At 39.6% G+C, this 18,834-nt stretch overlaps 1 protein-coding gene across 2 annotated transcripts in view; it reads right to left on the reverse strand.

Moving 5' to 3' along the window:
• Nucleotides 1-18,834, reverse strand: part of WDR41 (WD repeat domain 41) — a 47,434-nt gene that overhangs the window by 3,682 nt on the left and 24,918 nt on the right. For both annotated transcript variants that reach the window (NM_001075690.1, XM_010808811.3), the window contains exons 6-11: nt 18,060-18,171; nt 14,253-14,315; nt 9,011-9,121; nt 4,605-4,789; nt 1,913-2,034; nt 710-798 (exon numbers count right to left, since the gene is read on the reverse strand). In NM_001075690.1, the coding sequence (NP_001069158.1) occupies nt 710-798; nt 1,913-2,034; nt 4,605-4,789; nt 9,011-9,121; nt 14,253-14,315; nt 18,060-18,171 (682 nt within the window). The remainder of the gene's footprint in view (nt 1-709; nt 799-1,912; nt 2,035-4,604; nt 4,790-9,010; nt 9,122-14,252; nt 14,316-18,059; nt 18,172-18,834) is intronic.

An 18,834-nucleotide genomic window follows, 5' to 3' on the forward strand; every position in this document is an offset into this window, starting at 1 on the left:
AAAGGGCTGAGTGGCAGTGTGGGGGCAGGAAGGTCACAACTTAAAGACAAGCAAAAAGCAACATATGTGACAATACCCTATGATTTCAAATAACTAGAAGAAACTCCGAGGCTACTGGCATTTGATTTCTTATGCGAAGGTTGCTAATTAACCAGGATTTTGTTTTTCAAATCAAGCACCAGAAAATCAACAGCTCAAGAGATTAACGACATAAACACAAAAGTGTTTGTTTGTAAACTGAGTTCAATGTTAATGCTTCAAGGCTGAAGAACTTTGATGCCTGATGGTACACATTATGTTTATATACCAGACATAATTACAATACATTGATAAATAGCTAATTAGGCCATTTGGTCAGTCAGGCAAGAATACTGAAGTGGGTAGCCACTTCAGTATCCTCCAGGAGATCAAACCTGGGTCTTCTGCATTGCAGGCAGAGTCTTTACAGTCTGAGCCACCAGGGAAGCCCATTTGATCAGTCAGATCAGTTAGCTTCCCCTCAAAGAATCCTAGCTGACTTGAAATAAACAGGCGGTCCTGCAGTAAATATTAACATGTGAGTCCCCCATCCTGATTCCCAAATGCTTCATGTAAACATGCTTATTTGGAGCACACTGTATATTATTCCTGTGGTTACACATAACTGCCTTTCATCTGTCTTTCACATGAGAAAAAAAGCAAGACCACCTTTTTGAGAGAAGATACACACCCGTTGGCGCCGGCTCCACTGAAAGCTGCTGTTTTTCTCGTAGCTCCCAAATGCGTACACTGCCATCTTCTGAGCATGAGATAACCTGCCTGTCAGGAGAGAGAGAGCACCATGGAGGGCAAGTGCTTGGAGCGCAGGGAAAACCATCAGCGCAGCCTTTATCTGCTTTCATCCAGCTCCTGGCGGGAGCTGATTAAAAAATCACACTTTAACATGGCTTTACAATACAAAGGAAAGGCATGCATTATGGTGTGAGACTAGCTCAAATGTTTCAAACACGTATCGCTTCCATTTTAAAAAATGCATGCAGGAAAACAGGTTATGAATTATACTCTCACAATATCCTGAGAAGCCCCATTCCTTTCTCTCCCCTCTCACTCTGAAAGTATCCTGCAGAGTAAATACTGCTGTGCTGTGCTTAGCTGCTCAGTTGTGTCCAGCTCTCTGCAACCCCACAGACTGTAGCCCACCAGGTTCTTCTGTCCATGGGATTCTCCAGGCCTGAATACTGGAGTGGGTTGCCATGCCCTCCTCAAGGGGATCTTCCCAACCCAGGGATCCAACCCAGGCCTCCCACATTGCAGGCAGATTCTTTGTCATCTGAGCCACCAGGGAAGCCCAAGAACACTGGAGTGGGTAGCCTGTGCCTTCTCCAGGGGAACTTCCTGACCCAGGAATCGAACCGGGGTCTCCTGCATTGCTGGCAGATTCTTTACCAGCTGAGCCACCAGGGAAACCCCGAAAATACTACCATTTCCTTCATAGAATTCATCCCTAGAAGCTCAATGGCCACATCTGCCCTGAGAGGAAAGCCCTCAGTTAGTAGCCTCAGCCAACAAGGAGACCACCATTTAATTCTGGCCATAAGCAACACTACCAAAAAGGTGGCTTTGTGGAAAATATGAAAAAATTAGAACATAGTGCCCCAAAGTCTTCTAACTATTAAAATAAATACCAACTTTTAAATTCTCTCTTCTTACAATGAAATTCAGAATAATTTGTTTGAACCCTGCTGTTTGTAAATTTTGTAATATATTGCCACAAACTCTTCTGTTAGAGACAGCCATAGGGTAGTCTCCATTTTCAAAAGAACCTGTTGGTCAAGCAACAGAGCCAGGCGACTTTGCGCCCTGAGCAGTTCACTGGTGGCCCTGGGAACTGTGCGTTTCTCCCACCTGTTACGGAGTGGATGGAGACTCGTACCTGTTTGGGAGTTTGGCAACGTGCAGGACACTGGAGTCATGCGCAGCTTTCTGGCAGGCAATCACACGCTTCATTGGAAGGTTATACACATATAAACCCCTTCCAACTGCAACAAATACATTCTGGGGAAGATAAAAGTTCAGAAATGCACATAAAACGAACACCGCTACCCAGAGTAACAGATTTCCAGCCTTGGTGTGAGATCACAAAGTCATTGTTGCCTTCCCTATTCCTAGCCTTCAGCCCAAATTACTGTACTGCCCTCTAAAGTCCAAAAATATCAAAGCACAAAGGAAAGCTCAGCATTTAGAAGGTCGAAGGACACAACTGCTAATACAGAGTGAACTCTATGTATTACACCCCGCAGCATCCCTGCCTTCCTTACTGAAACGTGACAGCTAGAGCAGGGGCTGCGGCTGGAAGACTGGTGCAGTCGGGGTGGAGCTGCTGGGGTCCACCCTGGGTTTTCATTCACATAATACCGTATCGTTGGGAAACTACTTAGCTTCTTCTGCCTGAAAAATGTGAGCAAAGTTACTTGGGCTCCACATCTTAAGCATCACAAGAACTATGAAGTATACAAAACAGCATATGCTAGAGTGGCAGAGATATATATATAGTGGTTTCACAAAGACATTTTTTCCAGTTCTACTAAATTTCCATTTTTCCTTTCTACTAAAACAGCTTTAATCTTTTGAAAGTACTTTCACCAATATTTATCTTACTTCAGCTTCACAACATCTCATTAATGTAGGAAAAGCTATTTTGCAGAATAACAAGTCAAAATAAAAGATTAAAGTCACACAAAAAATTAAGACATGAAAGGTGGTATTGGAATTCAGGTCATGTTACTCCAGTTCCTTATTCTTGCCTCATACCATACCACATAGCTTTTGAACTTATTTTGCAAATCACTAGACTTCTAGTGGCTCTTGTCTAAGAATCATTTATTCTTACTCAGTAGGTATGCCAGTGAGACAGACCTTTCAAAAATCCTTTTCCCTTCCTGTTCTCACTAGAGAACACTTCTCATGCAGCCTCAAAGGCTATAATGCCAACTCAGACCTATAGCATCTCAACCAAACATGCCTCCAAGGCTTACCAGACTCTAAATCTGCAATGACTCCCTTGACCCTCAGGACTGATGTTCTGCACACAGCAATGCTAGCTAAGGACCAGTGCCATACACAAAAATAAACACAGCTGGCCAGCTGGCTACAATCTAGAGCCCTGGGAAACATTCAGTGCAAAGAAACCCCAGAAACTAGTTTATATGGACCAAGAAATCTGTGCAGAGTTCAAATGCTTTATCAAAACCCACAAAATTATCAATACAACTAGAGAATTAATAAGCTTTGGGGCAGTATTTACTCAACAGAATCACTCTATCAATCTCTTGTCATTAACAATAACTGACCCCCCATAGAAAGAAAGAAAACTCTTATAAAAGAAAGAAAATGAGGGAAAACTGAGTAATGCTTTATTAAGCATTTAATAAACATCAATCAAAATTTTAAGATGAAAGAGAATGCAAAATGAAAAAACTTAAAGCACTAATTTTTACAACAATGAGAAAAAGGTATCAAATTAAGAATATAATTTTTAGGGCTAAAACTCTTAGAAATCTAGTTTCTATCTTTCCTGAGACTATTGTTTTTATCATATATATTCGGGGGTTCCCTTGTGGCTCAGAGGGTAAAGGTCTGCCTACAATGTGGGAGATCTGGGTTCGATCACTGAGTCGGGAAGATCCCCTGGAGAAGGCAATGGCAACCCACCCTAGTACTCTTTTTCCCCCAAAGTAAAGTTAGAATATAAAGAAACTTAATCTTTAGGTACAATAATGTTCTTTACCTATTCTTGCTCTATTTTGGTTTGGTTTTTAAAGTAAGAGAGGTTCAAAGAAAGCCAAAAAAAAAAAAGTGGATCATGCTCTCCCCATCTAGAACACTATTACTCATTTTTAAAATAAAAATAAAAAAACATAAAATTGTAAGATTTAAACAGTATAGGGAGGCACAAAATAAAGCTAACAGCCTCCTCCAACCCCTTTCCTCAAAGTTTACAACGAGAACATTTCTTGTGATTAGATTTAGAAAAATAACCCCATTTTAAACATATTTTCTGAGCTCCTAAAGCTAAAAGAGGAGATGTTCAGATCAGAGCCAAGATTCAGAAGTCCATTGGTACTAATCTCTTACTGCAAAAAAAGATGTAACGTGCTTCAAGAGCAACGGGCCTGAAGGACTGAAATCTGTAATTCTCACACAATCACCTTGCCCCAGGATGCTAGAAGACTAAAAGAAAGGCATTCCTGAAGTTTGTAATTCCCTTTATTTCTCCAGGAAATGCACCGGAATCTTCAAAAGGATTCTTTCCAAAGTGTTCCTTAAAACAATTTTAAGCATTATCCTCAGATCCTATGGGAATATTTAATACAGCTCAAAACTTCAATGGGTTCTAAAATCTGTGGCCATTTAATCACCTCCTTGCCTCAAGGAGGTAGTAAAAGATTAAAATGCTTTTTTTAAAGCAAATGATGTAATCTTCGAAATACATCAATACATTTTAAAGCACAACTTGGACGCAAGGAATGACACCTTTCTATATCATGACATTAAATTTTCCCAATTAGAAACTGAGTTTAGTAAAAGATGTTAAGATTATAGAAATTTTTCTCCACTTTTTTTACCTCTTCATCCCATGTGAGATGATGAATAGAAACGTCGTTTGGCTTTTGACAGAGTTTTATTTCCCGCTGAGCATCCAGCTGCGGAGATGGGTCCCAGAAGTTGCGTTCGCAGGCCTGCACGGTCCAGCCCAGGGTGTCCCAGATGATGAGTTCCCCAACATGGGAGCCAGATACAAAACTGACATCTAGGCAGAGTTCATACGTCTCTTTACTGATCATTTACCTGGGCTACGGTGAAAACCAATGAACTGCCGAGTAGTGCTGCTCTATAAAGTCACAGTATTAACGACAGGGAGGTAACCTGACAAGCCAAACAGGAAGATTAACAGAACAGAAAGACCGGAAATAGACTCAAGTCTACTCACACATTTAGTAAATGACAGTAACTGCTTTTCAATTCAACGGAGAAAGAAAGAAGTCATGCTGGAATACTTGGTTAAGTATTTGGGGAACAAAGACAAAAGAATTTTACCTTGGATCATATACAGTTAAGAAAAAGTCACACTTCTGTTTCCTCTGTACTCCCACACTCACGACATGCCTGACACCAGACGTGTGGGGGTCTTCCCCACAGCAGGCAATGATGCGACACCAGCCGAATGCCCCTACAGTTTAACTCAGCTTTGGCCATATCTACCTGGAAATAACGTCAGTTCCCACAGGTTACGGTCTCAGTCCTGCAGGACTTCTCTCACTTCAGATACTAATTGTAAATCCAGGCTGTTACCTGTGTTTCTAACTGGCTGTAAGCTGAAGAGTCCCACATCCCCTCCTCAGGTTCAGTTACTATGCTAGAGCAGCTCGCAAAACTCAGGAAAACAACCTCACCACTTTATCATACAGGGTATGCCAAAAGACAGATGCCCCTCCAGAGGGAGGAGGCGCACAGGGCAAGGGGCGTGGGAGGCGTCTCAGAGCACCCGGCCCCCTCCAGCAGGCCACTCGTGTTCAGCAACCCAGAATCTCTCTGAACCCCACACTGTGGGAATTTTTATGGGAACTTCATCACACACACATGATCTATCTAACGACTATCTAAAGATATCGGAAACCAACTGGGGACTGAATAAATAAATCAGACATCCACGAAATGAAACAGTAATGCTGTTACCAAAAACTAAGTTGTAAAAGTATGTCATGTTAATACAGAAATATACTCATGACAAGCTGTTACCAAAAGCACACCATATGTATACATGCCCAGAAAAACACCTAGAAGGACGTGAACCTCTACTTAATACTACATGAATGATTTTCATTTTCATTTTTACATTTTTTATATTTCTATTTCCTCATTTTTCTATTATGACTATGTATTACTTGCACAATAACAAGTTTTTAAAATGTTTAATGAAAATGAAATTAGTGGGCTAAGACACTTCACAAATTATATATTTAAGGAAAATGTACAACTGCTAAGACTGAAAACTATCATAAAGAAATGTGATTTAATTCCTTTATAGAGGAAGGTGGAGCAGAGCAGTGCACTGTGAGTCTAGAAACTCAAGTTTTAACTTTGACTCAGCCTGTTACTAGCCATGTGGTTGGCCTTTAGAAAGTCATTTAACCTTTTTCTATCTTGGATTTCTTAGGCATTAAATGAAGATGACTGTAGAAATAAAATTAAATAATAAATGTGTAGCCATTTTAAAGACATTGAATGTTATCTTTTGAGTCCCTGGTATTATTTTGAGCCCCTGGTATTATTTCATATTAATAGTATTAAAACATCCAGTTACTTGTAATTTAGGAATACATGGACGAGTAGTTATGATTTAACTATCTCATTTATCAAATAAACCAGGACAGAAATCTCTAATAACTAGATGAACAATCTCTTCAAAATAAAGAATTATCAGCAATCATACAGGTAAATAGTATTTTTCCTTGGTTCCAAGTCCAGTTTCCATAGTTTATTAACAGACTCTCTGGAATTCAGTCTGTGAAGAATTAAGTTCATTTCTCATGTGTGGAGAGAAATCGTTCCATGACCTTCTTTTCCATCCCTTCCCCTCCTCTTTTCAATCTCACTCAAACTACAAAAGAACCAGAGACATTAACAAGTGAAGATTCTTCTTGACTCCACCTCTGCATATGTCGCCATACCAGAGCTAACCTACTGAGACCACACAGCTGCCTGCTCTGATCTCCTCCAAGTGTCTGTAATTCATCCAGGCAACAGAAGCAAAGTACTTGAGCCCAGTTATAATTTTTCACTAGAAACGAAATGCTGACACTGACCTGAGTCAGTGCAGTTTAGTGCTGTGTACATTATCCCAAACTGGTCATTCAAAATGCTTCACACCAAACAGCCTCAATAATGTATTGTACGTGGATGGACTTTGACCCTTAGGCAAGTATCAGAAGTCACTTAGTACGAAAATCTCACCTGAAGCCTGTCTACCCATCCCTCAGAAGTTCTAATACTACCATATCATGCTGTCAGTATAAAACAAGAAAAGGAATAAAACAAAGCAGCAGCACCTAGAGCCTTCTGCCAGAAGAGATAAGCAAGGTTACCTTGTACGTTGGTCTTAGACAATCTCTGCAGAGGCATTCAGAGCTCTTGGGCAAACCCAGTATTCATTATCCACATTTGTGGGAGTTCTGCTACAAACAAACGCTCTGCTAAGGTTGTCCTAGCACCAACTCACTGAACGTGCACTTTCCCTGTGAGTTATAAACCCAGTAACTGGCCACATTTTGACTGGTAATTGGTGGGGATAAAGGGCTGGGGGTGGAACTGGGAACTGTACAACATACTCACTTCAGGATGGCTAAATCTGCAGCATGGTAGACACATCTATTATGACAGACTGTCACAGTATCATTCTCAAATTTTACCAAACTACTCATCCATATGATTCCTAAATATGCTTTTGGCTTGCTAGCATTCTGTAGTGTGATTTTATAGTCACAGAATTTATAAAGTAAAAAGTACTAGGGGTTTTCTGTAATTTCCATTAACAAATTATTTTTTGCCTTAGCTTTCCCTTTTCCTTTTCTTAAGATGATGGCAAAGAAAGACTCGACAAGAGCATTCCTAATTCAACTGAGTATCTCTGTACATCACAGAGAGGTACAGAGAAGTGCCATGAAGCTGAGGCTCCCTCAACTTCATTACAGAAATATGCCAGGTCCTGGTCCCAATACTGCACTGCTAAAACGGGACAACTAGGTGTGACCATGTGACCACTGTAATTGCCAGGACACTGCCGTGCTCTTCTCAACAGCTCCAGCCTTGGGGCTGCTGGCTCAGTGTCAGAGGAACTTCCAAATAAGAACTTGCCTTCTGGGCTGCCACCATGGCTAAAGGAAAGAGTCCCCAGAAAAAGACAAAAGGGGTGCTCCTCACATTGTTATTTCTATCATACAGATAATCTAGTCCTCAGAAAGACTTGCAGCTAGTTTGAACAAGTAAATAGCTATTAGAGAGGAAGTTTCTGGCATTGAGCGGGCCATTCTCACTGATGTAATTGAAAACGTGACTCAACGGCCTACAGATGGAGACTACACTTAGTACTGTTTGTGGCCCTTTCCCTTTGCCTCATGTTTCTACAAAGTATTGCTCAGAAAGAGCCAGCCTAGGTCGGGGGGTGCAGTGCACTCCCCTACAACATATTCACAGCATCCTTACAGGACCCTCTTACAAGTCTCCTCCAGACTATCAAACTGGAGCCACCCAAGAGTCCTCACATTTGACCTCAGAGCCCAGACCACCCAGGAGAGCTCTGATGATATAAGCTATCAGTTTATTTGAAAGTAAAGTAGCTAAATCCCAGGATTTTTGGTTTGTGATCCTATCCTGTCATCTGATATCAGGTTCACCTCACAAGAGATACTCATTAAAATCATGATAAAGCCAAATACAAAGTCTGGCAAACCAAACACACAGCCATGAGGAAGGGCAGGTATGATCCATTTCTGCAGACCTTTAGTTTGGTGTTATTCTCTGGTTCTTCAATGATGAACTGAATCCAGCTCATTCTACTGTAAATAGAGTGGTATATAATTTTGTCCTGTGTGACCTTCAAAAGAGAAAAGAGCCAGAACCATTTGCCCCCAAAGCCAAAATGCTACCAAGCATTAGTACTGATAGCCTACGACAATCATCCCACAGCTGCCAAGTAACCCCTGAGGTAAGTATACTGTCTCCTCCATCACCCCTTTTCTCTGCCCAACTCCATCCTTCCCCCATGCCTAAATCTAAGACCTACCAATCTATGAAACTTGATGGATTCTACTGGTTTAAACCTCAGAAAATAAGACTGCCACTCTCTCCTTATTAATAGCATCATTTTCATGATGTTAATTCTACAATCCTACGACAAAATAAGACTAAAGTTCAAAACAGGTTAACAAGTAAAAAATTGTACATAATATAAACATGGACACAATGAGCTTACCATTGACATTAACCAGTGAGAGAATATTATCTTGGTGATCAAGGAGGCGCTTAACTTCAAGAATATCCCATCCTAGTGATCCCTCTGTGGCTGCTACCAACCTGAAAATTACTAAATGAAAAGACCGATATAATTTTACTGAAATAGTCAAAGAAGATAAAGTTCCATTTCTGCTCAAAAAACTAGTATTTCACTAAGTGACAAATACCTAAAATACTGAAAAAACCCATCTCCAAAGACAGTCTTGTTCATACTACTTCATTTCTTTCAAATCCTTGAGATGTTTGCAATGATCTACTAAAATCCCAAGTGTGACCTCAAAACTCTGTTCCTTTTATTAAAACTCTTCTAAACCCCCACCAACCATTAAGTCCCATCCTCCCTAAGCCTTCAGTGTATGACCAGCTCTCCCACCTCATTCTCTCCTTAGCCAGCACTGGTCCGGATCCCTGAATCACCCCCAACCATTAGCCTTCTCTCCTCAGGCCAGGCCAGTAAATACTGCTGCAAAATAAGCTATGAATTTGTGCCTAACCTCAAATCGGTGAAGACTTCAGCAGTTTTTATTTATTTACTTTTCAAATTGATATCTAAGCTTACACCATTAAATTACAAATTCTCTGAGAAGATGATATGCCTTATAATTTTTGTGTGTTATACAGTTCTTTTGGACTATAGTGTTGCTTTACTCAACTGAGTTTAACAAACAGTTTTATATAAACTTGTGTTAATCCTAACATTAAACAGTATAGAAAACTCAAAATCAAATCAACTGGAAAGATTCAATAAACATTTACTGAACGCTTATTACGATGCTCCAGGAACTTAGATATTATATATGACTAGGCTCCAGTTACTGCCCTGTAATAGTCATTGAGAGTGGGAGTGAGACTTATAAACAAGCTCAGAATCAATGTAGTCGGTGCTATAACAGGCCCCAGCACCAAGTGCTGTGGCTGCTCACAGCTTGGAAAAACTAGTATCTCAGAGGTCATATTCCTCCCAAGTGATGGCTTATTACTAAGTTTCTCTTCTTTCTCATACTTCTGTCTGGAAAACAGGTCACACCACATTTCCTTCTATGTCTCTGGGCACATTTACTGATAGCCATTCACATTGAAACTGTGGCTGTCAGATGAAGGTCTCAGAAACTGTGGTTGTCTATCAGAAAAAGGACTCTTTCTGATACCTAGCAAAATAGAGCGAAAATTCTCCTGTAGTTGGAATACTACCAAATGACGCTGAGATTAAGATTACAGAATAACAAGCAGGTACTCTACTGTTTAATGCAACTAACAGGGAGAACAAACTGAAACACTGACCAAAAAACTACAAAGAACTAAAGATGATGAGAAACTTAAGTTCATAAATATAGTCTCTACAATCAAGTATTCACAAGGGTCACATATGTAATAACTTCAAGGAAATAAACATGAATTAGAAGATAAAAGAAAAGCAAGTCAATTCTAAAAAAGGGTTAACAGAAAAATCTTGAACTTTTGAACCAGGATAAGTACTCAAAGAGTGATGATAGTCCTGCCCAGCTAATAAAAGCCTCAAAGGAACTACAGGCAGTGCACACAGAAATTTTATTTCCTGTTGAGAAGATTCACATTAGAAAAAGAGAAATTGGTATGGAACAGTTAAAACCAAGGACAGGGGCACAAGCTTGTCTTAGAAATAGAAAAGATAATACATTTAGAGGAATAAAACTTATTTTTCATAAGGAAAATGACACTACATATTTACTTCATGAAACAGTTAAAGTGAAAGTCACTCAGTGGTGTCCAGCTCTTTGCAACCCCATGGACTGTAGCCCGTCAGGATCCTCTGTCCATGGAATTCTCCAGGCCAGAATACTGGAGTGGGTAGGCGTTCCCTTTTGCAGGGGACTTTTCCAACCCAGGGATAGAACCCAAGTCTTCCACATTGCAGGAGGATTCCTTAGTGTCTGAACCACCAGGGAAGCCCTATTTGAGGCTAAGTAAAATGGAAACCCTTATTTTTAAGAATATTTGTATTTTTTATAAATTATTTTGAATAAAACCAACTTTAATTTCTTCCTTTTTTTAGATGATATTCCAATTTCTGTTGAGGCATCAGTGTTTATTACTATTTCAATGAATTCACTAATTCATTCGATAAAATCTGTTTATCTGCTAGGAGAAAGATGAAGAACGTTTCAGTCACCAAGGCACTAATATTCTGAAGGGGCGGGGCAAAGAGAGACCAAAAAGCAAACATAAGTTTTTAGAGTGGTAACTTAAATGGTAGACATGAGACTATGAGAATACACAGGTAAAACCTCTGGGAGGGGAGGCATAACGTAAGCAAGGCTTCATCCTTGAAAAAGAAATACTAGAGCTGTGCTCTTAAAGAGTAAGTAGTAATGAGCCAGATTAAAGAGGACGATGAATTACGTGGTCAAGTCCAAGATGGCTGACAAGAGAAAGGAAGGCAGAGGTGAGAACCACCTCGGGCTGGGGGGTTCCAGGAAATGTGGAGTAGCCAGCAGTTACGCAAGACTCAATGGCAGCAGGGGAAGATGGCCAAGTCCAATACAGGTGACAAGAGAAAGGACGGTGGTGAGAACCGCCTCAGGCTGGGAGCTCCAGGAAATGCAAATTAGCCAGCAGTGGGACAGGACTCAAGGGAAGCAGAGGGAGATCATGGAAGGCATGACTTGATATGCTGAAAGGCCTGGACTTCATTGTGTAGGCATGATTACATTCATCCTTAGGGCAAAGATTTCATTCATCTCGAGCAAAAATGAGAAAAAAAATAAGGCCACATAAGTTTGTTTGTTCTTAATAAAACTAAATGTATTAAATTTAAAGCCCTATACTTTTTTCCTGAGGTCATGTTCTTCATATTTTGTTGTTAAAAAGTTATTTTTACAAAATGAGGGTGGTAAATGGTAGCTTATTTTGTTTCCAGTTTGGAGTTTTCAATGTTTTCACTGAAAACATTGTTTAGAACCGCTAAAACAGAGAAGGGAATGGCCATACCTATCCAGCCAACCAAGCAGCTATATCATGGTGAATTAATTTCACTGGTATCCAAATTTTGATATGGATTCAAACAGTCACAATATTTGTGCAACAGTTTGCAAGTATCTTAAATATATGCCAATAGCCACATAAATTAGCAATGCAAGGGCTTCCCTGATGGCTCAGCAGGTAGAGAACCCACCTGCAATGCAGGAGACACAGGAGGTGCAGGTTCGATCTCTGGGTCAGGAAAATCCCCTGAAAAGGGAAGTGGCAACCTGCTCCAGCATTCTTGCCTGGAGAGCCCTTATGGACCATGGACGGAGGAGCCTGGCGGGCTACAGTCCAGGGGGTTGCAAAGTGTCGGACACGACTAAGCATGCAGGCACGCTGAACAGGCATATACTTAAAGAGATTTTATTTTACTTGCTACTAACTCTATCATGGGGTGATTATATTTGGACACTCTGGGCATGCATGCTCAATCATGTCTGACTCTCTTTTGTGACCCTCCTCTGTCTGTGCGGTTCTCCAGGCAGGTATACTGGAATGGATTGCCATTTTCTTCTATAGGGGATCTTTCTAACCCAGGGATCCAGCCTGGGCCTCCTGTATGTCATGCATTGGCAGGCGGATTCTTTACCACTGAGCCACCTGGGAAGCCCTTTGGACACTCCACATTACATATATTTAGACATCTTACTAATACTTCATCATTATCTGAATACAATAATCTTTCGTAAATATTTATACTTTCAATGTGTTCTCCAGACAATGGCTAAAATATAGTTTGCACATTGTTAAGTACACATTCAAAAAAATAAATAAAGTAGAGGAATGAAAATAAGTCAGGAGACTATCGCAACAGTCCAACCAGGCAAAAGAGGAGAAGAGTACCTGAACAGAGCAACACTAGTGAGATGGAAAGAAGTGGACCAAAATATTTAGAGCAGCCGCCCTCAAAGAATGGCCCCAGACCGACCACCTCAGCACTCACAGTACATGTTAGAATGCAGACGCTCAGGCCCCACTCTAGAAGTAGTGAACTAGAAACTCTGGGAGTAAGGCCCAGTAGTTTGTGTTCTTAACAAGTCCTTCGGGTCATCCTCATGCACACAACATTTTGAGAACCACTGAGAGTAAAACCAGCAAAACACAAACGATTGATTAGCAACAAGAGGTAAAAAGCAGGGAAAAGCGAGGCATCTTTCCAGCACACTAAAGAACACGGGAAAACTGAATTTCTGCAAGGAAGAACAAAAGAAAAAAAACTTAAACACTAAATTTTATCTTTAGAAGCTGCTTTATGAAAAGCAAGCATAAGCATTAGGTCTAAAAATTACTTCTCAGACATGACTACACAGGGAAATTCAGTGGAAGAAAGAAAAAGCTGACTGCAAAGCAGCAGAGCCTGCAGATAGCAGCTTACAACCGGTAAACCATTAGCTCATTTCTCACTGGCATTTGCAAACATGCCAACTGGTGATCACAGTAAATCTCGAGACTGGCATCTAGAAGTAGCAGCACAAGTAATATCAAATGCCCTCTGGGCTTCATTAGACAAATTCTTCAAGAAAAAAAGCAGATTTTAAAAAGCAACTTCTCAGCACACAATTTTTATCCATAAGGTAATGAGCATAATAGGTTTGTTTTTTTTTTAAACTGCAGACTCCTGGCAGTAAATAAGTGAGCCAACAGTCAACAGTAAGAGACTAGCCTTCAAATGGCATGTTTATAATCAGTACATTTACCACATCCTCTCATTCTCCCTCCTGCCATCCCACTACTCTGAGGGAAATGGTGCAAACTCCACCCTCCAAGAAGACGGGTCCCACTCTGGTTTCCACAGCTCCTGTCTTACTGAACTCCCATAATAACCCTCTTCCAAACCCAGCTCGTTTTTAGTTTTCAGAATGTTGGCGTTCTTTTATGTAGCTAAAGTTTTTGCTGAGTGAGTGAGTGTGGGTCAACAGAGAGGACTGTGGGATGTAAATAGGCCTCTCCAGCGTCAGAGGAGTGGGGCTACCTTGCCCACTTGCCTACGCTAGACCAAGTGTGGTACAAGAGCCGACCTAACATCTTGAAAATGTCTCAGGTTCCATATCACTTCAATAATTCCAGGAGGTCAAGACTGGGGGCAGGGAAAGATGTCCTTTAAATAAAAAGTCAAATTAGTCTTTCCGAAATGTTTACACAAGGCTAGTTTAAAATTTTAAAAAAGAAGAAATGATGGGGGAGAAAATCATACTCACTCAGTTCTTTGCCAACTGCTGCCACAACACAGTTCTTAGGTATTTCAATCAAAGCAGTGATCCCTTCAAAAACATATAAAAGTTAAATTATTTTCTTAATAGATTAGATCAAAAACATTTTCAGATTTATATTAGTCATTTCTTCAAAGGGGATGGTAACAATAAAGCTCACACAATTCGCTACATCACACTTGCATGTGAAAACGACTTTTTGAAAAGTCAGTAAAATCTCTCGAAGGCTTTATTGATTTATTAAGGGTAGAAAATTCTCTTTGAATATTTGTACTATTATGGCAAACTTATTTACCAGGGACCCCTTAAGATAATCATCATTGCCATTTACAAGATGGCTAGCTCAAATGGAATACAAAATTGGCATTTTTCCTCAATGTAAATTTAAGAAGCCTGGGTGAACTCCCTGGCAGCAAATAAATGAGCCAACAGTCAACAGCTAAGAAAGTGGCCTTCAAATAGTATGTTTATAATCGATCAGTACATTTACAAAATTCCTTGTATTACTAGAATAATCAGATTCAACATTCTATTACATTTCACTTATTAAGCATACAGTGCTAAGTACATTTTTTATAGCTGAATCATGAAATGATTTTAGGATAACCACAACTTCTGTAAGATATGTTATAATTATCACTTTTGTCAGCAAAAATTAAAGAATTCACGTGTTAGATTTAGAATTACCATATGTGTTGGCACAAAACTTGTTAATTAAAGTTAACTTTTCCCTTAAAAATATATGTAATTTTTATACAGTAATTCATAACACATATGCTAATTGGGAAAATATTCTCATCTGCTTTACCTTCCCACTCGGGGAGTATTTCTGGCCAACATCTTTCTTCCACATAGGTTTTACCAGTATGTTTTATATTTTTCCATGGTCAAGGACAGGGCATTGATGGTAGAGGAGGAGAAACGGGAGCAGCAGTGTACAGGATAAAGAAGTAGGAGAGAGAGGAGAGCAGGGGGAGGGAGAACAGCAGAGAATTCCAGATGCAGAAAACAGCTTGTCAAAAAAATGTTGATTATTTATGAAATAAAATTACTGTAAACTCAATAATCCAGAAGTAGCAACTTAATGCACAGAATCACAGACCATAGTGATGGAAAGGGCATGGATGTCCTGTTTTCTAGTCCAAGGCTCCTTCCATTTTATCATACTGAGATTATTTTTGCTTATTTCCAAATACATAATAATTGTCCCTAAAAGCCCTGCCAGTCCATAAATCAAGCAAGGCTTAGTGAACGGAGTTTCATAAAGTAAGGATCTAATAGTACTGCTAACTATTTGGCATCTGGTAATTTGGAAAATCCAAATCACGAAAAGCTCACCAATGGCAACTTAAGGTCTTTTAAAAGCTTTCTAACCAATTTTCTCAAAGGTTTACTGCTATCTCTTACTGATAAACAGGGCAATACTGTAACTACTTAAAGTACAGTACTCAAAGCTAATTTGCAAAGGAAGGGGAATTCCAATAACAGGTGATTATTTCCATTAACATGCAAAAGGTCCTTTTTTAGCCCTGATTTCAGTATTTTACAACATGTGTGCGTGCATGCTAAGTCACTTCATTCATGTCTGGCTCTTTGCAACCCTATGGACTGTAGCCTGCCTGGCACTTCTGTCCATGGGATTCTCCAGGCAAGAATACTGGAGTGGGTTGCCACACCCTCCTCTAGGGGATCCTCCTGACCCAGGGATTGACCGCACACTCTTATGTCTCCTGCATTGGCAGGGTGTTCTTTACCACTACAAACAAGATTACTAGTGATCAAGTGGTGAACTAAGAAGTTAAACTATAAATCCTAGTAAGATAGGGATTTAGTTTTATTAAGACATTATATTATTTTTCTAGTATTTTATAATACCCATGTGGAGATAAGCTAGTTCCAATAAAGAAGTGTAAATTCAACTCACAGGGCTCCTACTACTCTAAGACAACAATAATATGCTTTAATAACAGGCATACCTTGGAGATATTTTGGGTTTGGTTCCTGACCACCGAAATAAAGCAATTATCAAAGTAAAGCAAGTCACACAAATTTTTTAATTTCCCACTGCATATAACAGTAGTGAAAAAGCTGGCATAAAACTCAACGTTCAAAAAACTAAGATCATGGCATCCGGTCCCATCACTTTGTGGCAAATAGATGGGGAAACAATGGGAACAGTGACAGACTTTATTTTCTTGGGCTCTAAAATCTCTGCAGATGGTGACTGCAGCCATGAAATTAAAAGATGCTTGCTCCTTGTTAGAAAAGCTGTGACCAACCTAGACAGCATATTAAAAAGCAGAGACATTACTTTTCTGACAAAGATTCATCTAGTCAAAACTATGGTTTTTCCAGTAGTCATGTATGGATGTGAGAGTTGGACTATAAAGAAGGCTGAGCACCGAAGAATTGATGCTTTTGAACTATGGTGTTAGAGAAGACTCTTGAGAGTCCCTTGGACTACAAGGAGATCAAACCAGTCCATCCTAAAGGAAATCAGTACTGAATATTCATTGGAAGGACAGATGCTAAAGCTGAAACTCCAATACTTTGGCCACCTGATGCAAAGAACTGACTCATTGGAAAAGACCCTGATGCTGGGAGGGATTGGGGACAGGAGGAGAAGGGGACGACAGAGGATGAGATGGCTGGATGGCATCACTGACTCAATGGACATGAGTTTGAGCAGGCTCCAGAAATTGGGGATGGACAGGGAAGCCTAGCATGCTACAGTGCCTGGGGTCGCAAAGAGTTGGACACGACTGAGTGACTGAACTGAACTGAACTGATAATAGTTGTTAACATTATACTGTCCTCTATTAAATGTGCAATAGTATTATGTCTAAAAGACAATGTATGAACCTTAATTGTAAAACACTTTATTGCTAAAAAACTATTAACAATTAGCTGAGCCTTCAGGTAGTCATTCTTTTTGCTGTTGGAGGGCGTGAAATATTTCAAGAATTACCACAATTGACAGAAACACAAAGTGAACAAATGCTTCCAGAAAAATGGTGCCAAGAGACTTGCATGATGCAGAGTGGCCACAAACAAGTTGTGAAACATGCATCATCTGCAAAGCCAAATAAAGCAAAGTGCAATAAAACAAGGCATGCCTGTATTCTTTCTAGGATGACCATGGGTTCGTTTCATTACTTTTAGAAACAAAAATAGTTAATAGTGGATCACATGATTTTAAGGTTCAGTTCAGTTCATTTTAAGGTTACTGTCATTTAAATTTACTCATTTATACTTAAATATTTTTATTCTGAATAAATTTTTATTCTTTAAGTTCCTTGATACCAATGTTAAGTCAAAACTGATTTTTTTCTGAGAAAACAGAATTCTGTTTTTACATTTTCACATGAATGAAATTTCCTTAGTAAAACCAACTGTAAAATGAGGGCATCCTTAGGACTCTATGCAAAGTCTGATGACCCCACAAATGAAGAAAATACTTTTGTCAAGTCATAAAGATATGCTTCCAGGTAAACTCAGTTTAGGATGTGGTCCAGGAACATGTAAGAAAAGGGTTTTATTGTTCACTTTTGAGAAATTCTGTTAGAAGGGGTGAAGAAGCCAAAAGAGGGAAAATCTTTTCCTTCCAATTTGAAATGGAAATATATTTCACACAACCCTTCACCTGAATTGGAAAATATGACTACATCTTATATTCAGAATCAAAAAGAAAAGCTCCTATATTACTGTTGTATTCATGCAAAGTCTCTTTGAAGATTCACTGTGTCTTTATTTTAGTGTCTAGCATGGTTCACAAGTACCTTGATTTGTTTTTACCTGTATCAGAAAGGTGGCTCGTCTGACACAGAAGATCTAATTTTCGGTTCCACACACACAGATCATTCCCACCAGAGAGCCAAACATCTAGTCTCTGAATAACAGCTAAACACTGTAAAATTCATGCAAAATATTTATCAGTTTAGAAATTCAAGCATTCAGTGGTTTTAAAATATGTCCACAAGTTGATACCCTTTCCCTTCAAGAGATCAGTAATCTTCAAAGTAAATGAGGAAATACTATTTCACTTTACTAGTATCTTTCCCCAAGCCTGCTGAAATTACTGAAAAACAGTAGCACTTTCTGAGACCATCTAAGGTAATTTCTTCTATAGGAATGCAAGTAACCAAGTCTTATCCAAGTTTGTTTCTCCAATCTGTAGCAGAATTTCTATCAATAATAAGCCCCAATTAGTATGTTTATAAAATGAACCTAAGAGTAGCCAGCCACCAATCAGCCACAAAAGATTTTGTTCTGGAAATAAGTAACTACTACTAAATTATGATTTTACAGAAAACATAGTGAGGCACAAATAGCTCCGTGTTTCAAGTTTAAAGCTAAAACAAAGAACAACAAAAAAAGACTAGCTACTGCCATATCACTTGGAAAGTAGTATCCCTTCCTAGAATTACCAACTAGAAATACACTGCTGCTTGCTGCTGCTAAGTCACTCAGTCGTGTCCGACTCTTAGCGACCCCGTGAACTGCAGCTACCAGGCTCCTCCGTCCATGGGATTTTCCAGGCAAGAGTACTGGAGTGGGGTGCCATTGCCTT

This window comes from Bos taurus, chromosome 10 (genome assembly GCF_002263795.3).
Source record: "Bos taurus isolate L1 Dominette 01449 registration number 42190680 breed Hereford chromosome 10, ARS-UCD2.0, whole genome shotgun sequence".
In the NCBI taxonomy this organism is placed as follows: Eukaryota; Metazoa; Chordata; class Mammalia; order Artiodactyla; family Bovidae; genus Bos; species Bos taurus.